Source organism: Lissotriton vulgaris, chromosome 5 (genome assembly GCF_964263255.1).
Source record: "Lissotriton vulgaris chromosome 5, aLisVul1.2, whole genome shotgun sequence".
NCBI lineage: Eukaryota > Metazoa > Chordata > Amphibia > Caudata > Salamandridae > Lissotriton > Lissotriton vulgaris.
This window is the reverse complement of record NC_141693.1, coordinates 1,072,879,499-1,072,907,122: the sequence shown is the minus strand read 5'-3', so window position 1 is coordinate 1,072,907,122 and position 27,624 is coordinate 1,072,879,499. Positions and strand designations below refer to the sequence as shown.

At 41.8% G+C, this 27,624-nt stretch overlaps 1 protein-coding gene across 1 annotated transcript in view; it reads right to left on the bottom strand.

Annotated features, from left to right (window-relative positions):
• SORCS3 (sortilin related VPS10 domain containing receptor 3) overlaps positions 1–27,624 on the bottom strand; it is a 1,546,015-nt gene that overhangs the window by 1,294,144 nt on the left and 224,247 nt on the right. The window contains exon 7 of the mRNA XM_086919577.1: positions 1,133–1,291. Coding sequence (XP_086775703.1) covers positions 1,133–1,291 — 159 coding nt within the window. The remainder of the gene's footprint in view (positions 1–1,132; positions 1,292–27,624) is intronic.

Sequence of the window (27,624 nt, the reverse complement as noted above, 5' to 3'; positions counted from 1 at the left end):
CATTCTAGGGCATACATTTTCTACTGGCAAGAGAAGCAGAAAATGAAACAAGTTGTTAAGTTTTGCAGCCCACATATAAATTTTATCTGCTCATGATCAGATGGAAAATACATTTATGAGGGCTTTAAGAAAACGATATGCGTTGGTGAAAATCACTGCCTCGGCTGTATTTTATTTCCTACATCCCCGCTTGTCTCCATCTCTGCCTAATAAAATCTATGCCACTCTCATCTCAAACTTTTATGTAACCTAAGATCTCCCAATATTCTATGATGTAAAACACCTCCGTAATCTCAAAAGATAAAAAAAAAACAATGTTTATTATATCTTCGCAAATGTCGCTGCAACATTTTGCTCCGCTTCGCAGTCATTGATTTAAAAGAGCTGTGTGGCGGCGGCGCTACAAGAGATGCATTTTATGAGAGACCAGAACACTCAGTCACGCGGCTGCTTTATGCAAAGTTGTCAACAAGAAAGAGTGCCTGGTGCAGCAGTCTTTTCCCAAATCTGCTTTCTGATTAGAAAATCTATCAGCCCCAGGTGCCATAATTCTAACGTCTTCTGTTGAGCAAAACTTTGCCCTTAAGCCAAAATGGAAGTAGATACATCACGCCACATCACAGCTGCTCGACTCTTGCAACCGTGCCTACTCCGCGCAACATGTTCCACACGACACATAAAACTTTCATGCCGTGCCCGCGCGCGCGGGGACTAGTCGGCCGCCCTGGCTTGCGAATGCAGGAACCATTCGTGCAGCTTTCAGCTGCCGCAGATGGAAACAGCCCCAGATCAAAAGGCCTTTTAGGCCTCCTCTCGCCAGTCGTTTTACGATTCCATCAAAGATGTAAGCTTTACATCTCTTTGACAGTTGTCTATGTCGATCAAAGGATGGATTTCCATTTTGATTTTATTTCCTTTCCTAGTAAACCACATCAACAGCGATTTCTTTTAAAACCTGGAAAGTCACTCAGGCCCTTCCCGGGGGAACAGAAGCTGAAACAACACACCTGTTTCACACTACAGATATACACCACAGGCCGACATTACTGAGGTACATATTTGAACAGCGAGAAGCAGAGCTTAAGTCAAGTCAGATCCCAGACACCAATAAAACGTGAAGCGAATGGCTCACCTTTTGATCGAGGCTGTAGGCTAAAATCCAGTCCTCCTGCTTGGGGTGGAAGAGCAGGCTCTGGATGTAGAAATTCAGCCGGTACTTTTGATAGGTGGCCCCCTCGTCTGAGCTGATCAAGATGCTGCTCTCAATCTCTGGGTCACTGAGGAGCATTATCTAAAAAGGGTACATGGGAACAAAAAAGACAATTACAAATGTGCTACTGGAATATAAATATGCCATCCCTGGCATGCAGCCATCACTTCCAACCAAAACACATCACCAGGGATCTCATGTTACTTTCAGCAAGGTTTCCATGTGTATGAATGCATACAATTAAACAGCATACTTGGCTGTGTCTATATGCATAACTAGGCAACATGAAAATACCACTAGAAAATTAAAAAAGAGAAAGATACATAAGAAAGTGATGAGCTCAAAATTAGTACAAACCAGCAAGGAGAAAGCACTTATGTCCTTCAGCTTAATTAACTAAAGCAGAATGCTCGATGCTATAAGGGTACTCAATCAAGCACATATATTCACAAATAGTTGACAATTCTTAATGAAAATAAAGTAATGTGACATGAATATCTAGTGGATAAGTTGCTGCTTCATTGATATAATCAAGGCGAAGGTGAACAGCCACAAGCTGGGACTGTGGTGGGCCAATGGAAAGAGGCAGAGCCTCTGATGCAGTTTCACGGTTTGCATCATTAGTTGTGGGGTGTTAAAGTTTGTGGCAGGCTCCACCTCTGGGCATCTCCTAGCATGTTATACATGGTTGTGGGGTATTTGAGCAGTGGACAGTCAGAGATGTTGCTTTATATGATGGGTGCACTGCCCTGATGAAGTAAGGTTGAGCTTTTCATCAGGCTTGGGTGGAGGGTACTGTGCCTCACCCCTGCAAGTGGGGGCATTTGTGTTGGGGAGGACGTCACACCCCAGTGGTGACCATGCACTGGTTTATTGCACTGTGAGGTGCTTCACACACGAATTGGAGTAGCAAACCTGCTCTATGTGTTGGTTAGTGTGTAGAAAGTCTTCCGAGGGATAGAACCAAGAGGAGTGTCAGGATGGGTGATAAGGGCATTGCCATTCTTATTAAGGTTGAGAGTTGCCTTTTGGGTTTTTTTCTGGAGAGAGGAAGTGCTTTATAAGTCCCTTTTGAGCAGGATACAAAGAAAAAGTAGCATTGACAACAGAGAGCATATACATTAAAAGCAGAAAAGTATCTTAATTGTCAATATGTATATCCATCTCCAAACAGTGGAACTTTGAGTATGACTTATACATAGGATCCAATACTAAGAGATAAATACATTTTAAGAGTCACTAAAGACAAGAATGGATTAGTCATCGACGTTTCAGTCTTCGTTGTAACAAATCATTGAGACCATCTTCAGGACAAATGTAATTCTTTTGTAGAATCTTGACCCCTTGATCAACAGAGGGTAAGTTGAAAACTAACTGGTGTTCACATAAGGGGTGTCTCCAGTATCAGGAGAGAACAAATGAATTGGTTTGCTTAACATCTTGCTTTGCATAAAGAAAATGAATTGTTATTACCCACAGCATTTGTCCCACAGATACAATGGAATTTCCGGTAATATACACATTGACAATCAAGATACTTTTCTGCATTTAATTTATATGTTCACTGTTGTCTTTGTTAGTTACGCTGTGTTATTCTATACCCCTATACATTTGGATTCTTTGTTCAATGTCATTGTTTTGTTAATGTAACAATATTTAAAATATATTTTTCAACAATTCATCACCCGGTCATTGGAATTAATTTACTAATTGGTTTGATATAACTTTGATTTGTTCTTTTGAGTGTTATTAGATATTACGTCATAAAGATATATTCAGAATCTTTATAATTATTTTTAGTTTTCAATAAATTCCTTGTAGGTAGCTTTACCTTTCTAATTCTACTACCCAAGCCCAATTGGGTTGCCCAACTACCTATCAAAAGTGGCATTTCTAAAATAGTAATGTTAAATCCAACTTTGCAAGAAAACAGGATTTATCATTATCATCCAATGCTATTAAACAATGCAGAGTTGCTCCTTCTTAATCAGGAATTACAGTTTATACGTTTAATAAGGAAGTCCCAATGTTAACCTCTGAGATTGGTAGGCCTCACAGTACAGAAAAATGAATTTAGGTGTTTTTCACTACCAGGGCATGTAAAATGAAAAGGTACACATCCTATCTTTTACTCACACAGAACACTCCCTTATTGGCTTCCTTGGGCCTACTTTATGGGTGAATTATATGCAATATAAGGGGAGATAAAGTCTTGGCAAGGAGTTTTAAATGCAAGTCAACATGGCAGTGTAAACTGCGTACACAAACTCTGCAGTGACAGGCCTGACAAATGTTTGAGATCTTCTTATATGAGTGGTACAGTCAGTGCTGCAGGCCCCCGCTAGCAGCATTTAAGTTACATGCCCTGGGCACATGTAGTACCTTCTACTGGGAACAGACAGATAAATTACATATTCCAATTGTAGTTAAGTCAACAAATCATGGTTAGGGGAGTTGCACTTGCACTTTGGCACTGGTAAGCAGTAGTAAAGGACTCGAAATCCTAAGGCAAACAGAAGTATTACAGCAAGAAGTGGTGGAAAACTAGCAGAAAGGTTTGGGGAACACCACCCTAAGGTTGTCATGTTTAACAGTGTCTGACACACATTTAATGGATGGAATCTTTTGATAGGAATCAATTTTTACCTGAACTCACCCACACACATCATACCTCTGAAAAAGTCTGAGAAATGAGATTCCTTCTCAATTATCTCCCGAAATGGCCTGGAAGCCAACAATAATAACCCAACACCTACCATTTACTTTCAAGATGGCAATTCCCAGCACTACTTGATCATTGCCTCCTTAAGTCAGGAATGTTTCCCCCTTTGCTCAAGACTAGTCATCTACTCAACATAGCAAATGTGCATCCAGAAGGGCACCTTCCATTTCTGGGATTGGGTATTGAGAGAATTACAGCAGAACATCTCAGTTCTTTCATAAACCTGAATCAATGATTTTTCAAATCATCAACCAAGATTCAGAGTAGGTCACACCATTGAAGTAGCTATCTTAATAATTATTGACAATATCTATCGCATACTGGACATTGGTGATACATCCTTGTTAGTCCTCAGTGACTTGTCAGTTGCATTTTACACAATCAATCAGAGTTGTCTGATATTTCCTATGGAACAATGATTGGTGTCAGAGTAAAAGTCCTTAAATAGTTATTTTCATTTCTCTCAGAACACCATCTGCGGGTACATTTTGTTGGATCCTCAGGGATCATTTCTTGGGTCACCTCCCAAATATTTACGTGGCTTATTGACTGACATGGATGTAGAACCTCAATTAATCTGACAATACTCAACCGCATCTAAAGACATCAATCATTCACCATATCGACACCCTAGGAATCTGTCTGTGCAGACTCCAATTCTGGATGAAAGGCTTCTTCCTTCTAAACCTGGAAAAGAAAAACAATACCTTCTCTCCTCATCTGCAAAAAAGCTTGATCCAACCCTCCCGAGCCTTCTAAACATAAACAATTTCACTGGACCACATGACCACAATCTCTCTTTTATTCCAAAGAATATTAAGATAGTGAAAGCTGTGAATTTCAATATTTAGAAAAAAATGCAGCATACTATCCCTTCTAAATTACTCAAATTATCAGTGCATGCAACTTGTCATCTCTAGATTAGACTTTGAGAATACAGTACTTGCCGGAGTTCCACAGTCACACCTCTCCCCAATCAAGGTGGTCCTTCATTCAGCAGTCAGACTGGGACACAAATAAAAGAACACTTGACTGCTTTACTCCTAGTGCCTATAACCTCCAACGGTTTCCTCTTTAAGTAAGGATTTACTTCAGTCTATGTATCCTCACTTACAAGCCACGCACAATGACATTCCATCTTCCGTAGCTGACCTTTCACTATCTCAGGAGGCTTTAGAGGCCAGAGAAACAAGAACTCTCTGTACCTAGATATCCCTATATTTATGTTGTCACTAGCAGGGAAGCAATCCTTCTCAGAAGTAGAGACTACTGCATGAAACTCTTTGCTGGTCAATCTTAGAAAGATTACACCTTTTCTTCCTTTTAGAGACAACTCAAAACCCATCTGTGTAAATACTTCCTGACTCATTGCTAACCCTTACCCAAAAAAAAACGTCCTTGTAACAATTCAACTAAGCATGAGCGAATTTTGCGAATCTGGCGTTCGCGAATTTTGCGAATTTGCGAACTCGCAATCCGCAAAATCCGCGAATTCTAGCGAATTTGCTGATTTTTTTTTGTGTTCGCAAGGATTTTTGCCAGTTCGCGAGGGTTTTGTACAATTTCGCAATTGCAAACTTACATGTCGGCTCGCAACGGTCGCGATTATGTTGTTTCTACGTCTGGTTCATCATCACAGGTTCCCAGCACCCTCTGTTTCACCCCTGCCACCCTCTGTTTCACCCATGCCACCCTCTGGTACATCAATGCCACCCTCTGGTTCATCATCACTGTAGATTATGGGGGGAAAAAGCAAGCACACCTGCCCTGCTTCAACTGACATGAATTAATTTGGGGTTGATTTATTAATGTGTCACTGTTTTAAAATTCCAGTCTGGCACCTGCTTCCTTATCTGTAATTTGCTTTCTGTTGCGGTGCAATTATTTTTTCCAGGACCTTTGTGGCCTACTTGTAGCTATTTTATGAGCCTGCTGTGAGGGTCAGAGCAGGGTCATACAATTGTTGCAACTAGCAACAGAACTCTGGAGGGGCCCCAGTCAGGAAGCACTACAGGGAATTGTTACTAATGATGAGTTTGAACTTTTGAACCTGCTGAATGCTTTCACTTTTGCAAAACTCGTTTTTCTGAAGAACAGCATTACAGCAACTGTAATGCCCCAAACAAGTTTACTTGTGAAAGTTGATTTCTAATCCAAAAGTGATCCAAAGAAAGTCAAAAGGCCTCAAATCCAAAAAAGTGCAGTCAAATGTCAATCTGAGGAGTTATTCTGATAAAAATCATCATTTTCAGAAGGTCTATGCTCCTTGCTAGTGGATTTCTTGTGCAGAATTGCAATTTTTGTAATTTCGCGAGTGCGAGATTGTTGCTGCCCGCCGCACCTACATGTTCGCAATTGCGAACTTACACCGCACGCCGCAAAATTGTATCACCAAGAAAAAAAAATCCGCTGCGTGCGAATTTGCGGATTTTCGGTAAATTCGCGAGCATTCGCGGATTGCGAATTTACCGAAAATCCGCAAAATTCGCGAGCGGAACGGATTTTCCGCCCATGCTTAAATTCAACCTTTCTAGCCTAACCACCCACCACTGGCTAACTTTGAGTATAATAAAATGTTCGCATTGTGGGACAAGATCTCCAAGTTCCTAAATGTGGTGATCTTTTTCCCATTCCCCCGTCTTAATGTTTCTCCTGCCCTTAGCTCACTGTTATGTAAGGTACTCATGTACTCTTTTTTGAAATGTTACATAAATATTAATTAATACATTTCACATTAACGAACAAGAATTTTTTTTAGCTAAAGAGCAAATCTATACTAACCATAGTGAAGTAAACACATCCTCACAATCACACACAGCTCGTTAATGGAAACACAGCATAGTACAAAAATGGTGCTCTCTTCTGATCTCTGACATGGGATAGAAATGGTTTCATAGCCAGATGAGAGTAATCCAAAATAGACAATCTTTGCTAGATGACCACGATCCACAATAGGTAATCAATAGCTCAACCTTTCTATCTTGCTTGATATGTTTGTAACTTTTGAAACCAAGGAGTATGAGCTGCTGCAGCATCGAAAGTTGGTTCTATTGGTTACAGCTTAAGCTTTAAAGGGGTTCCAGTCTTTTGAGGTTATCAAGAAACAATGCATTACAATAAATTGGGGAATTTTCATAAAGCTGGTGTCCTATGGGGTCCTTGGTATCACCTCTACTTTTCTATAATTTAATACAGTCTCTCCTTAAAATATGCAAAGGAAATGTGTTTCAGATACTAATGATACAATGATAATAAGTACATTTAGCAATGAGTCATGTACTAATGTATTTGAGTGACAAAATGACTGGATTAAGTAAAGCATGAGCTAGAGCAGTCTTAACTTAAATGGTCCAAAGAAATGGAGGTGCTTCTGTTAGGTCCTTATTGTTAGAACTTGGGTTTCTAGTTGGAAGAGTTATGCAACCTGTCCAAGTAGGAGCCACCACTCTAGTCAGGGTAAGCTAGGTAAATACTAAGAGATAACATGTGCTCACCCTCTGGTAGCTTTGCACAGAGCAGTCAGGCTTATCTACAGAGGTAATGTGTAAACTATTTGTGCAACACACACACACAATCACACACACACACACTAATACAATGAAACACCACAAGAATACTCCATACACAGTTAGAAATATAGATTACATTTTTAGGAGTAAAACAAGACCAAAATGACAAAAATCCAATAAGGAGAACTGGAGTTATAGAATTTTTAAAGATGAAATCCAAATGTCGAACTTAGAAGCAAATAGCACTTTGGGGTTACTTGAGGTTGCGCTGGACCAGGGTGAACCCAAAGTTCAGCCGAACCATGATGGAGGGCAGGCCAGCAACAGGACTCATGCAGGTCCCACTGAAAACGTACATTGGATAGAAGAAGCTTTGAAGACCCAATGCGTTGCGTTCAATTTGTGCAGGTGATGAAAGCTTTATCGAAGAACCCCTTTACGATGCAGGCTATGTGGCGTCATTAAGCTGCACTGTCCATCATCATGGAACCCCGCAGTTGGTCAGAGAGATGTCGTAGATCAGCTCATGCATCGGCATTAAAGGACAATGCGTTGATTTCAAATGGCGCACAGTTATCACATTGCCGATTGTGATGGTTCTGTACATCAAAAGTCAACTGCCCTGAACTGGACTGGTTTCTCACCACTTGGTAGGGCAGGATGCACAGAAGGTAGAGTCCAGATTCTGTTGCAGGGTTGAAGGCATTTCCTTGATTACCCTGAGACTTTAGAACAGGCGGCATGCCAGCAAGCCCTTGCATTCACTCTGGGTTCAAGTGAGATTGGTCCAGTTCTTATCCTCAGCAGGACAGAGATCAGCAGGTAGCAGGCCAGCACAGCAAAGCAGAAAAACAGTTCTTCCAGAACCGCAGTAAAGCAAAATGGAAATCCTTGTAGCATAACAGCCTTTACGGCTGAGAAAGTTATTCACAGGTTTAGTAGTGTAATGTTTTGGTAGGGTCAACGCTGCAGTACATATACCCAGTTGTGCCTTTGAAGTGGGAGCGACTTCAAGGATGGGTATTTGAAATGCACACAGGCCCTTTCTTTCCAGTCCTGGCTCCAGACTAGCAGTAGGGGGTAATTTGCCCTTTGTGTGGGAAACAGGGCTTTGCCTATTCTACTAGGGGAGAGCTATGAAAATGCAGATGAAGGTAGATGAGTTTTCTGCCACATCTACCCTTCCTGTGTTTGTGGCTGTATAGAGGGAATGCAAAAAGTGAAGCTATAACACCCAACCCCACAGACATGTATTGGAGACAGGCTGCAAGCACACAGAACAGTAAGAGCAGATAAATGCCCACTTTATATAAGTGGCATTTATAAAATAGTAATGTTAAATCCAATTTTACCATTACAATGGATTTATCAATTCCATTCCAAAGATATTAACATGATGCAGCTCTTACTTTCTTATCAGAAATTACAGCTTAAAAGTGGATTAAGGAATTCCCAATATTAGCCTATGAGAGAAGTGGGCCTCACAGTAGTGAAAAACTAATTTAGCTGTTTGTCACTGCCAGGACAATCAAAATTAACAGTACATGCCCTACCATCTACTTACATGGCACCCTACCCCATGGGCTACTAGTGCCTACCTTAGGGGTGACTTATGTGTAATAAAAGGGGATTTTAAGGCTTAGCAAAAAGTTTTAAATGTCATGCCATTCCAGTCTGGAGCCAGCCATATGCAAATCAGTCTTGACCCTGTAACCCATGGGAACAGTCCAGCCCGAACTGCCAGGCCAGGTCCTTCCCGGACTAGAAACAAGCATCCTAGGACCTGTTTTGGGGTTTCACCCCTCATCTGCCAGGATAGCTTGAATCTGGTTGTGTAGTGAGCACAGACCCCACATCTGGGCATACCCCAATTTGAGTGTTAGCAGCATAGTATGAAGCACAGGGCACCCATATTCAACTTAAAAGACATGGAGTACCCTGAAAAAATCTCCCACATACTGCTAGCCACTGGAAGACTATAATTTAGTCCACTACCATAGGTCCTAACAAACTTCACACAATGACTGCTTCTTGGCAACTCATAAGGACAATCATAAAAGGGCTGATTGTATCTAAATCAATCCGTGCAGGTCTCCTGACCACCTCTCCCCCCAGTGCAGGTCTACCCAGGAACATAAACAAAAATCTCAGAATGTACAACCCTATAAGGTAACTACCCTAGTCAACTCAAATCATGGGAAATACAATAAAAGAACCAGCCAAGATGATTAAAGCTGCCAGATTACTGAAAACAATAAACTGCACACTAATCTTGCACTCTTCTTAATCCTTGACACTATTAAGATATGTGTCTCAAAACATGAAACCTTACCTCACCTTTGTGATCAACATGCACAACATGTAAACAATTCCCATATAGGAATCAAAACAAAGACAACACCCTTCCAACCACACTCCACTAAACATTGTGTAGTGTGACACCCACAAAGGCAAGTGCTTCAGCACTTAACATTGGGTGTAATAAAAGCTACATAATATGACAAAGAATAGCAATGAACAGAAATATATATATTAAAGTGACAGACATTTAGAAGAGAGTAGTGTAGAAACTCACATCTAATTTTGATGGAGAGACACATGTTCTCAGTTTGCCAGTGATAATCAAGCAGGAAATAAAACAAATCAAAGGCAGGATCTCTTATACCTCCCATTATAATAACAGGGATCTGTGGTCTAGCATGTCGCAGGCTGCAGAATAGCTTCATAGCACCAACATACCAATGTGTCATCTGTAAAATAAGCAGTGGTTGCACTCCACAGGCTCAAAGAGTGCAGATTGCATACCAACAAATGGAGAGAAGTCTGGATTGCTAGGCCACAACAAATAGTGCTCACACAAAGATGCATCCCAAACTAACTCCATACTTGCTGCTGCAGTCTTCTAACCAGCAGGCAGCAAGATTGTGGGACTGTAAATAGCTTCACAGACATCTACACACCTATGCAAAAAAAACATGGATGTGTAATTTACAAGCGAACAAATCAAACCGTCTTCACCAATATTAAAATTAATGAAAACCCTCTAATCACCCACAGCTATGTAAGTAGTGAGGGAAGTGCAACCCTATATTGTCCTCTTGCTAAATACTATAACAATGTAGTCGGTGTCGCTAAAAGTTCTGAAATGCAATCTGATCCTGTCACATTCCATTGATAATTTTAGACAGTACTGTTCATTATTTGCCTTTTCAGGTTAATATTATAATAAACAGTGTGCATTTCCACTTCTTAGTCTTAGAAGAGACCACACACCTCATCAACCATCAATCATCAATCAGGATTTATAAAGCACGGGTAATCACCTCATAGGGGATCCAGGCGCTTGCAGGCCCCGGAGGCTTATCCGAACAGCCATATCTTGGTTGCATTCAGAATTCCGTAAGTGAGGTAAGGTTCTTGGGGAGGCTGTTCCATGTCTTTGCTGCGATGTGGGAGAAGGGGCAACCTCCACTTCTGCTTCGATAGATGCGGGGACTATGGGCAAGTGAAAGGGAGGCGGAGCGTTGTATTCTCCATGGGTGGTGGAAGTTGAATGAATGAATGAATTTAAAATTTATGTAGCGCTCGAATGCCCAAGGGCGTCTGGCACTGCAGCGGAAGAATCTGCCAGAAATAAGTAGTAGGTAGGATTTCGTTTGGAAACAGCCAGGTTTTTAATGCGTTTCTAAAGGAGAGTAATGTTGTACTGTTTTGTATGGCTAAAGGAAGTGAGTTCCACAATTTTACGGTGTTGAGGAGAAAACTGCTTCCTCCCCAACAAACTTTCCTAAATTTGTGAATCTGGAGACGTTTATTCTGGGCAGAGCGAAGCATTCTGCTTGGCTGGTACCATAGAAGGTGTTGTTTAAGGTATGCAGGTCCTAATCCCTGTAAAGACTTCAACGCTAGACACGAGGCTTTGTATTCAGATCGCTTTTTCACAGGGAGCCAGTGTAATTTTTTTAGATCTTGGCACACAGACTGGAACTTAGGAATATTCAGCAACATCCTTGCCGCAGCGTTTTAAACCCGCTGCAATTTGAGCATGTGCTGTTTAAGAAGGCCCAAGTAAAGGGCGTTTCTATAGTCCAGTTTGGCCAATGCTAAAGTTGTCACCAACATTTTTACCTCAGCTGGGGGAATGTATGCTTTTACCTTCTGGATTAATTTTAGTGTTAGATGAACCTGAGAGACGACTTTATTAGTTTGATGATAGAAGTTGCGTCTGTCATCAAAGATGACACCCAGGCCCTTATTTATGAGGCCTTGCGTCAGTTTTGCGCCGCCGGTGCGTCACTTTTTGTGACGCACCAGCGGCGTACAAAATGCGCCTTGTTGCCCCATATTTAAAAAGTGACGCATCTAGGTAGATGCGTCACTTTTTAAACCCCTGCGCCACATTATACCTGCGTCAGGTATAATGTATGCAGAGGGGGCGTTCCCCCGCGAAAAGCCTCGTAATAGTGACGCAGTGAAATTCATGAGATTTCACTGCGTCACTTTTAGAATGCTGTTGCCTCAAAATCTTGCACCTGCCTCACAGCAGGCGTAAGACTGACGCAAGCCCTTTCACATGGGGCTTTCCCCATGTGAAAGGACGCATTGCTCGAGTTGCGTCACTTTTGTGACACACTCCAGCAATGCGTCACTTTTGCGCTTACAGATGCGTCAGAAATACTGACGTATCTGTAAGTCCTTGCGACATGATGCGTCATACATTAAATATGATGCATCATTGGTGTCGCAAGGAGTGTGCAGTGAAAAGTGACGCATCGCTGTTTTCACGCAGCGATGCGTCACTTTTCGTAAATGAGGCCCCCAGATTTTTAACTTTGTGCACTGGGGTGGGGAGGGTTCCCATGTCCAGAGGCCACCAGTTCTGATACGAGAAAGAATTATTGGATCCCAACAGGAGAACCTCTGTTTTGCTTCCGTTGAGCTTTAGGCAGTTTGCACTCATCCAGTGGTCCACCTGGGATATACACTGATTAAATGATTAAAACGAACTGCTGTTTCCTCCAGATTGCTTGAGATGGATACCACAATCTGGGTATCATCAACGTAGGACACCAATTAGAATCCAAACTGCCGGATAACATCGGCTAAGGGGGGGACATATAGATTGAACAAGGTAGGGCTCAGTGATGAACCCTGTGGCACCCCACATGGAAGTGTGAATTGTTCTGAACAGAGGTCACCAATTTGAACAAATTGCTGCCTATTGTTTAAGTAGGATTTGATTACACTTAGCGCTGAGTCTGAGTCTACCACATTCTGAAGCCTTTTGAAAAGAATATTATGGTTCACAGTCTCAAAGGCCACTGAAAGATTCAATAAGATCAAGGCGGCCCTTGCACCGGAATCCAACGTGGAACGAAGCATCTCTGCTACCATGACCAGAGCCGTCTCTGTCTGTGCTCTTGCTGGAAACCATATTGCGTGGAGTCCAGCAAGTTTTCCGAGGACACGAAGGCCGTGAGTTGGGAGTTTATGATCTTTTCCAGAACCTTGGCTGGAAACGGGATCCTAGCTATCGGCCTGTAATTATTATGGTCACTAGGATCCAGGTTTGTTTTTTTAACAAGGGAAGGATAGAAACCTTTTTCCATGCCTCTGGAAAAATACCAGACCCAAGTATCTCGTTAAAAAGTAGGCTAAGTTGCTCGCTGATGTTGTCAGATGCCAGTTGGAATATACTAGAAGGGTATGGGTCTGAAGGTGCCCTTGATTTAACTGATCTGACTATAAGTGAGATCTGTTCTGCATTGGATGGTTTGAAAGAGTTCAGACAGTGACCCGGTCGTCTGAGAGGTGTGAAGATTTGATTCTCTTGAGGATCAGTACCACTTTCGGTGAATGAGTCATAGATGGATAACACTTTATCCCTAAAAAAATCTGCAAGACCATTTCAGAATGCCTCACTGCTGTTATTTGCTAATGGAGTGGGTAATGTTACTAGTTCCTTTAAAGTTGAAAAGAGTATTTTACTTGAATTGCCCACTTGCCTAATTTTCTCAGAAAAGTAGATGCTTCGTTTTTATCTAGGATAATTTTTTTTATATTTCCTCAAAAACTGTAGATATATAATTTTTACAGCTTCCACATATTTTTTTTTCTCCATCGCCTCTCTGCCTTTCTGCAGAGTTGCTTCTGGGTACGCAGTGTGTCCCAGAACCATGGTTCTGATTTCTTCATCCATTTACTAGTGAAAACAATTCCTGGTGCTAGGGTGTTTACTGCAACTACCACCCAGTTAGTAAATGTATTGGTGGCTGCATTTGATTTGGGTGTTAGGTGCGGTTTAGAAGCTACTAGTAATAACTGCAACTTCTGTGGACAGATGTTCTTCCAATTACGCCCTTTGAATGTCTTAAAGGCTGAGTGGAGGCGTGTAAGATGGTGAGAGGAGGTAAGTACAAACCGAATGGCCTTATGGTCAGACCATGGAATTGGCAGAACCTCCTGCACTTTCAGTTGAGTGTGTTAAGGCTTTGAAGAATGTCTCTTGTATAGGTTAACATGGGCCCTGTATTGACAACCCCCTCCAAGAGCTTCCTCCTTTAATTTCCTCTTCTAAGATCCCAACCATAAATGGTGGACACAAAGGACTTGTTACCCATGAAAGAGGAAGTTTGCAGAGAAGGACGGACTCTCCTCCCATCCCCTCTCTCTACCAGATCAAAGCTGTAGACATGCTTGCTTCGTTCTTTTTTAAAGGGGACTGTTGACTAATTTAGACCACAGGTGAGCAGGCCTGTTGCCCTCCTGCCTGGTAGCAGGGTGGCCACCTGGAATGCCGGCTAACATTTCAATTGATGCAGTGAACAATGGGGCTTCCTCGCCTTGGGCCCCCTCCTCACAGGCCAGTCCCTCTCACTTTCAGGAAGAGCTATAAGTGGGCCGGGTCCTGCTGATGCTCAGCACCAGAAGTTCTAACAAGCGGGCACTGAGATGGGTCCCCATTGGGCTCTTCAAAAAAATCGAATTCTGCAGCAGGACCACCCTTTACTGTCTTTGATGTAACTTCAAAAAGACTTGTTATGACACTTTCAGTCTCATCATGTCAGAAGTGAAGCCTTTTCAATGTTATATACAAGGAAGCTGTAGCGGTTGCTTATTTATCCTACGAAACTAACAACCATTGACAAAGCCAATAGTCCTGGTTTGTTGTAGGAGTAATGTTACTTGTTGTATTATATATCTAGATGCAAGGACAGAAGCAGCAAAATACCAGTCAGGTGGCAAACAGATTTTTAGCTTATGTGTTTTAAGCCACACCTCAAATTACATCAGTCACGCCCCTTTGAGAGACTCCCCAGTTTTTTCATCCCACTGAAAGCCCTGGTGAGCAGTATACCACAGCAAGGATTAAAATGAAAAAAACACAAGACATGCATATAGGAAGCAGCACCCGATAGCAGGGAAGAAGTGCCTTGAATTATTGCATGTGTGATGAAACACTAGCATGCTCCAAGGGTGAGCAGCATGCAGGTGGTAAAGGGAGAAGGCCTCCAGCCATGTTATTTGAGTGAGCAGTGTCCTACTGGTATGAGAGAGGAATTGGCAGATGGCAGATTAAGGGAGTGACATTAAAGAAAGAGTAGGCCAGTGGAAGGGGACAGGATCAATAAAGTGATGTGATGAGAAGATGTATTTTTGAAAAGATACAAAATAATTAATGGCTAATCATAATTGGCAAAAGTTGACTTTTGTGAGAGGTGGAAGAATAACCTCAGCCACAATAGCCGACAGAAATACAGAGATACTGAACTACACCTCAGGGATAATCCAAGATGTGATCAATGTCTCTAGAGAGTGGATGAACGGTTGTGAGCCAAAGAAGCCAATCGATGCAGCCACACCCTGTAATAGGTGTATATTTTTGTAAACAAGAGGGCATGGCTTATGCCAGTCCTAAAAGGGTCATCAAATGATTTACTAGGGATTTTGTGTGCCCTGACACTTATGTCTGTTTCTGTGAAGACGCTACTTTGAAATTATGGTAAAAGGAAAAGTGAAGCTGAGAACAATGGATGAAATTGGACACCACCTTCAAGGAGGAATGTCTAATCCCTTTCCAACTCACCATCTCTCTGGCCATACGGAAAGTGTGTCTGCATTTTGTCTTGCTTAAAGAATACTTAATATATGGGAGCCAATACACCAAACACATTCTTATCAATAGGGGCCACAACAACACATAGGAAAAAAACCAAAAGAGCAACATAACTATCAGTACCTCTATGCAGGCCCCTACTGTCTGACCACTGAGGGAAGTGGATAATGGAACAGTGTCCATGTCCCAGGGAAAGGGGATCATTATGGTGCATTTTGAGAGTAGTCCTGAATTCAAACGAGTATTGCCTTCCTACTGAAACATATTAAAAAGTTATTACTCATAGTTTCACAGGGACCTTGGTTGTTGTTACTAGTCAATGTGGAACAATATGTGTAAATCAAGCCTGCAAGAAAGTGGGTTATTAGATGGGGATGGTTTAAGTCCTTCTCAATAATAAATCTAAGATCCTGGTAGATCCAGCACAGAAGTTCAGTAAATAACTGTGAGCTCAAACTCTGGTAGTTATGGTACAGAGCAAACAAGCTAAACTTGTGGAAAAGTTTGAAAAGTATTTAGCATTACAAAAGCAGTTAACAAGTCAAAATACAACAACACAAATCCCACAACCATTTTCTAAAAATAGAGACATGTTTAATTACAAAAATGACATAAAAAGAAGTAAAATCCAATATGGTAAACCAGAGGAATCATTTTGTTTAATGTTGTGCTTAAAAAGCACTAGGAAAAAGTAAAACACCAATCAGAAGTCACGTCACTATTCATGGTTGAACTGGATCTGAGCATGATTTCAGGCCAAATGCCATGGAGCAGAGATTGGAAATCCCAAGCGGGTCCTCCTGGTCAAAATATTTACCTTCTGACTTTTTTTTAAAGAAAGTCGGGTAGCCATTGTGGAAGGTCCTGGCTGAAGCTGTTGTTGTCTGTGAGAACATTTCAAACTGGGAATAATCTTTTTTCACAGCCACCAAATTCTTATCGTCAGATGTATTCTTTTCATGCATTCGCCCACTTAAGATTTCTACCTTAGGACTTAGTATTTTTTAATGGAGCTCAAACTCCTCGAGCAGGGTAAGCCAGGCATCTTAGTTGCAAACTCTCACTGATGATCCGGGGATCTTTGAAGTCCAAAAACTTTCTAAGTTACAACTTGTAAGACTTTCTGGAGCAGTGTACCTTGGAATCTTCTAGGACTCTTATGACCTCAGTGACAGCACAGGACTTACTCCGGCAGAGGCCACCAACATGTTGTAGTCTAGATCCACTTGCTACTGGTCAGTTGGGCACTCAAGGAAAATGGACACTTGCAGATTGTTGTATCCCCGTAGCCACACAGGAGTTCAGCCAGCTAGTCCCTGGATTTCACTTTTCAGTTCTGAGTACAAGTGGAAGCCGGTCTTAGGTGTTCATACAGGTCAGTGACAGTAGGTCCAGTCCTCTTCTGTTCTTCCTCAGATCTAGGCCTGGGCAGTGAACTTCGCTCCGTTCACAGAGTTTGCAGAGTTTTCTGCACTCCGCGGAGCACGCGGAGTGTAGAAAACTCTGCTTTGCGATGTGCAGCAGAGTAAGTTTGTTACTGCGATCGGTAAGTTCGTGAGCGCGAGCTGCCACTCAGGTAGAATTTCTACCCGAGCGCCAGGAATACCAGCACAAACAGCAGTTCACACTGCATCTTGCCACTCGCAGAACTTCACAGATATTTTTTGTAACTTTGCAGAGTTCCGCATAGCAAAACTCTGCAAACTACGCCCAGGCCTGCTCAGGTCCAAGTGTGTTCTGATGGACTGTGGGCGAGGTGCCACTTTTGTAGGATTTACTTACCAGTAGGTGGGGATGACACATGGACATTTCTTAACTAATGAGAAAAAAGATTCTCAGGGGCAACCCTTCTCACTTTTGCAGCACATCATGTTGGCCTTACTACCAATTTTTCCAAAGTGCACTGTTCTGTGGATAATCCAATATGGCACCATTCTTCTGGACTTGGAGGCTGTTGATGTGCCAGCCACGGGTGTGTTTACAGATGTAAGCAATATGCTCCTTCACAAGTACATAAACATGGTTTTGAGACCAGCTCTAACTCCCACTGGGCTGGTGCCAAACTGACTACAGATGGCAGAGCGAACATAGGCTTCTACCTCTACATTTAACTGTGACGTTCTTGAATCATTCCTAGCTGCTATTCATGAGCTAACAGGAGTCACATACCTCACACCCAGGTCTGCATACTAAAGGCCTTAGGCATTGTTTTTGCTCTAGGAGCAGTTTTAACACCTCTTTAAAGGGAAGCACTGACAGAGCCCAGTTGCTGACAGGCTAATACTAATTAGCCTTCTGGATATTAAGGTAGGCAAAGTTTAACATTTTTAAAAGGTACTTTTCTTAAATATTTAAGTAAAATCAAAATGTAATGTTTAATAACTCAAAACAAAGATAACAGAATTTTTATTTTATCTAAACTTTAGTTTTCCTCATAGGCCCAGCAACACATTTTTGTTGTTGGTAGTTACCCAATGTACATGCCAACCCTAAATTCTTGCATGTTCCACTTTTATATACTAGATACCCTACCTTATGGACTACAAGGCCTACTTGGGTGGGTGATTTTAGTTAATATTCAAAGTTATGGTGTCTTTCCCATCAAAAAAGTTATTTTTTAATGTTTGTCTGTTGTTTTAAAAACTGCAGAAATCGGGTCAGATTGTAGGCCTGACACCATGTTTCTAATGGATGCCACAACATGTGCTGCAGTTCACAGGTGATATTTAACTTTTCCATGCCACTGGTGTATTTGCATGCACAATACACTATGACCTTACTGGAATGTTACATGTATTCATACATACATTGTGGCTTGTAAAAAAAAGTGTGCACAGTTAAAAAACGAGCAATACTAGTCAATGAAAAATAGGGGTTATCACAGAGAACAATGGATTTTCTCACAAGGACAGCATAATTCCCTACCAGCTACAACGGCTACACAATTGAACGGCTTCACTTTTAGGGTGCAGGTGATGTGTTCTTTCATAAACTCGAATCTGATATTTTGGAATCTGAACTCTCACAGTGCACATAATTTACTTCGGAGAAAGTGTTGTTCCGGTCAGCTTTACTCGAGGAGATCGGTCAAATGGAGTGATTGGCACAGAGGCAGTATGAACAATGCAGATCATAGTCGTGCTGAATGGGGAACCAATTTGGCACGAGCTACAATCTATTTTTGTTTGCATGCTCTTAAGAGACTCAAAAATGAATCTGTTTGACAAACGAATTAATGAATCTGGAACGATAGAAGAAAAGCCAATCTTTATTTTAATGAACTCGGCTGCCAGAGATACTGTAGTGTTTCATGCCAAGCTTTCTGGGACAGACTGATGATATAACAATGCTTTGGCGCATAGAACATGTGAACAGGCTTTAAGTGTAACAATGTTATGTTATGTTATGTGAATTTAATTTTCTAGTGCACACAGCTATCCAACAAGGGTTTCCCAGCGCAGGTCCTGAAAGAAATTCTGAAAACCCAAATTAGAATTATTGGTTGAAAAGCCAAGTTTTTAATTGCTTGCGGAAGTTGGGGTACAATTCTCTTTGCGCAACATGTCAGGTAATGAGTTCCCCAAGGTTGGGCAAGGTAAGAGAAAGAGCGCCCTCCCATTCTCACCATTTGAACCTGGGAATTTCAAATTTCTCTTCTGTGGAGGAGCGTAACATGCGGGCAGGATGATATGGACGCACCAGGTCTTGCAAGTATTTGGGTGTGGAGCCATTCTTGATTCTAAACATATAACACAAGACTTTGAATTTTGCACTGCTTTCCACCCTGTGCCAGTGCAGTTCTCTCAAGGCGTTAGACATACTGGCCATTCTAGGGAGACTACACAGCAATCTGGCTGCAGAATTCTGCACCACCTGAAACTTACGCAGAACGTCCCTGTTTGCACCCAGAAACAAGATGTTTCCGTAGTCCAGGCGAGATGTTACAAGTGACTGGACTACTGTGGTGACAGGGAGCATCCAAATGATTATCTTTAACCATTTGAGGATGGTAAAGCAGGTGGCAGCAGTTTGTACTGCCTGTTGTTTTCATCGACAATTTATTGTCGATAATGGCGCCAAGATTGCGGACCTGGGGGAGGGCATAGGTAAGGGTCCCATCTCGGTGGGCCAATGTTGATGGGCCCAGTGTTCTACATTTTTACCAAAGATGAGCACCTCTGTTTTTTCCCCATTAAGTTTGAGCAGGTTAGATTGCATCCACGATGCACTACTATGCAAGCCCAAGGTCGAAGGACCCACTTTCTTGTCTGTCGCTAAGGAGAAGATAATCTGAGTGTCATTGGTGCACGAGAAAATCGCCAGCCCCCCTTTTTCAGCAATCACTGCCAAAGGTTGCAAACAGATGTTAAAAAAAGAGCGGACTCAAAATTGAGCCCTGAGGCACCCCATACGGGGAGGAAAAAGACTTAGAGGTGGCCCTAGAAGAGAAGACCTGGAAAGTCGGCTCAGATAAAAAAGGAGAACAGACAGCCAAGTGCCACTCCAGAAATGCCCAAGGCCTGTAGGGACTTTATTAATACGGTATGAGAAACCATATCAAATGCGGCACTCAGATCTAACAAAATAAGGGCCACAGTCTCCCCTGCATCTAAACGCTGGCGCAATATTTCCATGACACCCAGTAGGGTAGTCTACGTAGAGAACCCTGCTCTGAAGCCCGACTCAGAGGAGTGCAAGAAGTTGGAAGATTCCACAAGCGTGGACAGTTGGGCATTCACGTGTTTTTCCAAAACTTTGGAAAATACCTGGAGCAGGGAGATAGGTCTAAAATTAGTCGGCTGAGCGGAGTCCGCATTTAACTTTTTTAGCAATGGCACGACCATCGCATGCTTCCAGACCGATGGCACCACTGCCTCGCTAAGAGAGGCATTCAGTAACTCCATAGCCACTCTCAAAGCGGGCTGTTCCTTTTGCAGAAGCACCGAGGCCGGGAGAGGATCGCAGGGAGAGCCTGATTTAATACTTACCAAGATACTTCTAAAAGAATCAATGTCCAAAGGTAACCACTTCTCTGTTTTAAGCAAAAGTTCTGTTACCACATTGGGAGCCAACGCAGGACTCATCAGAGCAGAGGTTGATGCACAAGTTCCTCCTAAAGTCTGATAAACTTGTTCTACTTTATTTAAAAAGAAGTTAACGAGAGTATCACATTGTAGTTCATCAAGAACAGGCGGGATGGGTTGAGTGCCTGAACCAGCTAACTTCTTAACCATTGAAAATGAAGTACGAGGACAATTCTTTGCCCCTAAAATCATAGAGGAGACATACTCCGCTCGAGCTGTTTTACATAAGGCATGATATTTTTTCAACATAGCTTTATATTTACTTTTAGATCCGGAGGAGTAATTCCTTCTCCAACTTCTTTCCATGGCTTTGCACTTACTTTTTTCAGATTTTAACCGCTCTGTAAACCAAGGAGCAGGAGGATGGTGATTATTACGTTTTTTCACCGATGGAGAGAGACAAGTATTGGAGGCAGTGGTAATCCAGTTATAAATACTGCCCAGAGAAGAGAGTGATGTCAAATTAAGACAAGGGACATTTTTTAACAGTAATTGGTTGAATTTTTCTATGTCCAATTTTCCCCAATTCCTGGCCCGACTCAATGTACCGGCTGACAATGGGGTCGATGTTGGTGAAGTACTATATTGAAACTTGAGCGCAAAGTGGTCGGACCAGCAGAGAGGCAGTGCAGGAGGGCAAGTAATATCGGACAAATTAGAGAAAATAGGGTCCAATAAATGACCAGCTATGTGTGTAGGGCCCTTATTACAGAGAGGTAGATTCAATGCAGAAAAATCTGTGATCAATGCCTTACTTGCCGAACAGTCAGTACTTTCGAGGTGAAGATTTAAGTTACCCAAAACTGTAAAATTAGCCAGTTTCAATAGCCAAGGGCCAATCAAATCTGTGAGTGAAGACACCCACGAACCAGCCGGTCCTGGAGGGCGATACATCAATGGGGGGAGAGAGTGAGTTTAAAAAGGGCAGCTTCTCAGTCTGGCAGAGGAAAATCCTCCAGTTTACAACTTCTTTTAAAAATGATCGCAATCCCTCCACCTTTCCTAAGGATTCTATCTCTCCTTATTATAGTGTAATTATCAATCGGCACATCCGGACCTGAGCTATCATTCAGCCAAGTTTCAGTTAAAAAATAGCGTCAGGTTCTTCGCTATTTTGCAAATTGAAGATGTCCTTCTTATGTGTAGGGAGGGAGCGACAATTCATACTCCAAAAATTCAAACTTTTTTTTGTTACCAGGGGGATTTTCCGGCAATACCTGATCTTTAGGACCTTCAATAGTAGGACAAATGTCCATATTCAGACTATAACTATTAAAACAGTAGTTTCAACCACTACACAAGGAGTTAGCCTGTACAGGACTTAATAAACTACACTCACTGCTCACCGTGCCTGGCAAGCGAAGCAGCAGATCTGAGGAGTATTGTAAAGTGGGCATATGGGAGAGGACTTTTTGGGCATGCGTTCTGGCCCCTGGTCTCGGTCGGTCTCGGACGGTCGCAGATGGTCTTGCCTTTGTCGCGCCCTCGTCGGGAACATTGTCGCGACTGCTGCACGTAACCGCTGTGCGGCAAGGCCATGGTTATTAAAAGCAGGTAGGGATCGAGCGGCATGCAATGATTGGAGCTGGCAGATAAAAAATGGCCGCCCGGAAAGGAGCGCGTCCCGAGCCAGCAGGGGTTTTAAAAACAAGTTCCCCAAATATCATGCCACTCCGCAAAGCGAAAGTCTCCCCCCAAAGATAAGAATTTTTAACAAATTCCCTAACACTGTTACTTTTTCCGATTAAAATATTTTTATGTTAAAATCAAGTTAGCAGCAATTTTTAGCAGCAAGAAGAACTGATATCTCCAAAAGTGCAAAGTTTCCCCAACTCAGCTTAAAAACACAGCAATGCTACAGAAAAGAATTCAGAGCCTCTTACAGCCAATGCAGGAGCACAGAGATTCATTTCCAATTACCTTCCCAGACACCAAATTCCTGATGCTCAGCATCTTTATGATTACCTTGGGATAGTCTATTCTTTTCCCCTGTCCACATGGAACACCATTATGGTGCTTTCCGCCGTTGCATACCACAGAATCTACAGTGCTCAACTGGTAGCTTTAGGCAACTTTATGTTTCAATTTCTTTTTATTAACAATATTAGTGTACATTATTTGACAAATAAGGTGATCTTATTACTACATATTTTAGGTGAACTTGATCTCTTCCGTATAAATACTTCACATTCGATTTAGGAGAGCACAAGTACATGTGCTGCATGTGATGAGTGAGCTCCATTGCTCCCTAGTGACCTGGCCTGTAGGTGTGAAATGTATTTCTTAAGGTCAACGGGCTGACATTTTCTATTAGTACACGCATGACACGGAGTCTCACAAGTGTGGCGCACAGTAATCCCAGACATATTTTATCAATGCTACATCCTAATCTTTCCATCCTGCAGGCTTTTCATGCTTGCTTAGCAACCCTGTTCATGAACTTGCTTTCTAGTATACCAAAGGGCCTCTGAAAAAACCCACTGTGCATTTTCCTTCCACATTTTAGCGTCCAACATGTTTTCAGCACGGATCAGCCCTTCCATACGCGCATGATGTACTAGGTGTAACTTAAGGCGATGTGTCATGCACACTCCCTGTGAAACCATGTCATTTGAAGATAGGACACTGAGACACAGTCTCACAGGGGAAACATCTTAAACCCGTGCAGTCTTTATCGTCTTTACAATGCATCCTTTGCAACACAGTGTTCAGTGGTCTGCAGTGGTAAAATGATGTAAGGGTCATTTTAGGGGTTTGGTGTGGGCAATGGCAAAAGTAATTTTAGAGTTCGGTGTGGGCAATGGTTAGAAAAGTAAGGGTTACTCGAGACGTTTAGGGTGGGCAGTGGGAGAGGTAGGTAAGGGTAATTTTAAGGTTTAAGGATGGATAGTGGTAAATGGAGGTTGGGATTAAATGAAAACAGATGTTACTTTGGGGTCCCCATTAAAAATGAAAGAAAAGTTAATTAAAAAATAAATTATATATGTGTGTGTATTCTCCAAAAATGTACATTGTTATACTTACCCTTACATATACTGCCCATGTGCGGGGTAAAGGCATTTGTGGTACATGTAAAGTGTGGTGAATGGATGCACACGGCATTAAACTATTGAAATAATTTAACGAAAGAAGGATCATGGGAGACCACTGGTAAAAACACAGTCCTCACACACTTAAAAGAGCAAAGCACATGCATCATAAAAATAAAACAAGGACAGGATTGAAAGTACTGGAAACAACTGCGAAGCCTCAATTGTGATAACCGAGACTACAAGGAAGGTGGCACTAGGGGACTGAAGAAGGGATGGCAGAGCAATCAAAGAAATTCACTGCACCTCGTGACCGTCTTCCTCTTTACAAATCAACAGCTGTCTTAGTTATATTCTGCACTTAAATGAACAAGCATTTGCAATGCAACAGGGCTCGCATTTACGTGAGTTTGAGCTATCGGCATTGTAAATGACAATGCCTTTTATTTATGTTTTGTTTTTTGAAGCATAAAAAAAATACATTGTCATTTACAATGCCAATAGCTCAAACTTGCGTAAATGTGAGACCCATTGCATTGCAAATGCTTGTTAAACATGCAAAGTATTAGTGGCAGAGAAAACAAGAACAGTCAGGAAGAGAGATACGCGAGGCACCAAGTTTTAAACCACACACACCTTAGAGTTTAGTTTAAAAGCTACTTTCATGATTGGTTGTTTTAAAGGACAAACCTCTACTGATGTATTTATTCTGATGTTATTTAGTTTCGGCATTGTAAAAATGTTAATTTGTTTTTGCAAATTATGTATATATTGTGGAATGTGTGTGTTCACCTATGCTTACAGGACCTCATTAGGAAGTTGAACTGGAGTGACAATGTAAAGAAACCTCCACCCTGACCTTAAAGTCCAGCTTTGGAATACGCAGATTTCAACAGCTGGCAAAGTGCTAACTGAATAAGTTAACTCCTCCCGCCTCCAATCACAAAATATACTAACTAGAGGAACTACCTCCAATAGTTTAAAAAAATAAATATAGAAATCACATAATTCATCACATCTGTCCTTCACGTGGCAATTAAGTGAATTATAAACACTCTGCACCGATTTAGGATATAGATCAAAAGGACACGTGTTTTAAATGGGATAAAATAACAGCTGCACGAAGTATTGCAAAACATTTTTGGAAGTGGGCAATGAAGTGCACAAAAACCGACCCACGTCAGATGGGGCTCTACCCTTGGCCACACCTCTTAAAATGAGCCCAAGTTGAAAAATGTTCTGATAGTCCATGTTATAGAGAGACTGCAAGTAAATGGGACAAAGCAGAAAACTGTGTAACTAAATATCTCGCACAGATCGCACCCTTAACCAGGAACATTAAAAAGAATTATACCAGCTACATCCACATCCTAACACATGGCTAAAAGACATCGTCATTGACAATGCTCTTAGCTCTAGGAATGCTGAGACCTATTGGATTTGCTACTGTTTGTTTTTTAAAAAGACATTTCAGCAGTGTGTATTCTGGGAAGGACTTCAACATCCAGCTGCACTCCCTCTCGCCTCTAAGACTGAGTCAGTATAATGAAATACCCCAAAAAAACTGAACATTGTTTACCGACTAATAAACTTGCAGTTCACTGTGAGGTTTTTACTTCCTATTAAGGGCAGAAAAGTGTCTCTTTACATTACACTTTAATAAAATACATGACTTATCATTATCAGGTGAATTCATAACAACTGTTCCCACTACTAAGAACAGATTTCAGAAAAACCTGCCTCGTTGTAGCCCCCGCAGTTTGAAAAAGACTCCAGGAAGGCCGCAGTCCTCCAACAAACGCCTTCCTTTCAGAACACCTCTCACCGTATTCTGGTTCGATACACTAACATCTACTAAACAAACATTACATAACAAGCTGGGAAGCCAAAGCTACCGCGCAAGGTGAAAGCTCTCTGGGCAAAGGTTAACACACAGTGTGAGGCTGCAAGAAAACTCTCCTGCTTCCCGGCAGAGGCCGATTATGAAACTACCCGAGAAGAGACCCAGAGACCGGGGCCACACTAGAAACCAGACACCGCCGAGCACACTGGCAAAAAAACTGGGCGGTGTAGCGGCACGTGGGGGGAACCATTAGTCGGCTTGAACTGCCGCTTCTTTAAATATCTGCATACATCGAGTACAGTGCAAGGGAGGCCAAAAACAAAAAAGAACAAGCTGGCTCCCTGGAGCCGACGGGGGGGAGGGAAAGTGAAAGCACAGGATGCACGCGCTGACAGGAAATGTGCACACGTACGGAGTGCACATTTCCTGTCCGCGCCTGCCATCTCCTGTTTCCCTTCCAGCACCAAAGTGGCAGCAATAAAGTCTCGCTAGCGAAGCAGTGCATGCGCTGCGTTCATAGAGAGACCTGAATAAGGGAATGCCAGTGTATATTAGGGGTTAGGGGACAAAGTGAGATAGCCTTTTGAAAGTCTATCCAAAGCTAAGGAATCAAATAATTTAATAGCATTTAGAAATCAAATATAGCATTTAAAGTACATGCACACAGTAAATGAAGAAACATCCATGAATAATTAAAAAAATAGATGTGTTGCTTACGCTAAATAATTAAAATTTGCAAGTGGGTGTGAGGCCCTTCCAGGTATCACAACTACAACTGAAGTTGATCCGCAACTTTAGTTTGCTATGCGCATGAATCTCAGCCAAAATAGGGGCAGGTACAGCAGAGGTGAACCGGGATTCATAGTTGTTACAGATTAGCCACAGCAGTTCCAGTTCCATTAAATTTCAAATACACCGTTGAAAAGATAAAAGGGTCCAAAATGTCAGTGAGGCTCTGGTAGGACACCCTCCTAGTCAGATTCTTGCTCTTGTTATTGTAAGATTTAACATGGGCCTGTGCACAGTAGATGGAGCAAGGTATCGCACGTAAAGAGACTTGCTCGGAATCAATCTTCTCAAAATAACATTAATAACATGTTTGGTATTACTAATAATGCACCAAACGACATTTCTAGTATCTAGGGGAAGCTTTCCAATGTGGGATCTTTACTGCGCATGCGTCTGTCACACTCATGTGACATGATGTACTCTCTGCTTTGGTGGGAAATCTTTTCTTCTGTGCACTAGAACTAAAGATGGCTGTTCTATGTTTCACATGCTGACGCTTGCACTGCTGCTCACGCTAAATCTTGTTCATTTTGCCTAAATCTTTACCGCTCCAGTTAAATTAAAGTAAGGGGAATAGAGTAGAGATAAGGGGTATACAGTGCATTCATTTATTCTTTGTTCTAAAACTGTTTCTCTTTGACTTTGTTACTAGCTCGTATTTTGGTTGTGAAAAAATGTTTAGGAAACGTACATAAAACCTATGGACCTAAACAGGCAACACAATATGACAATCAATAACAATATATAATCATGGAAGCAATTATATATAATAAACAACAGTGCAATTCCATAATTGTATTTGTTTTTCTGTTTGATTCCATTAATCGAAATGTATACATATAATAAAAGTATCTAATACTGATACTAATTCTGTGCTAGTTTAAATGAGTTTCTTTGATCTAATGAATTTTGAAAGTTACTATTGAACTTTATTGACTGTGACACCTAAACATAAACTAGTACAGAATTAGTATCAGTATTGGATACTTTTAATATATGTATACATTTTGTTTAATTTAATCAAACAGAAAATCAAATAAAATTATGAAATTGCACTGGTGTTTATTATATATATAATTGTTTGCTTGCGCTGCGCCCTTTTGGATCTTACTGCGTGATTGCGCGAGACTTTTCAACCATCTTGCACTGCGAGAGTTTGAGAACATGACTACGTCATAAGGGCCCGCGATCCCGCATCGCGGGTGTAAACAATTGCAAACACGTAGATGCGACGCACAGCTGACTTCCGGCGGGAGATTTGAACAGCTCGCTTTCCCGAACTTGCAAAAATTGTAATTCTGCACAAGAAATCTACCTCAGGC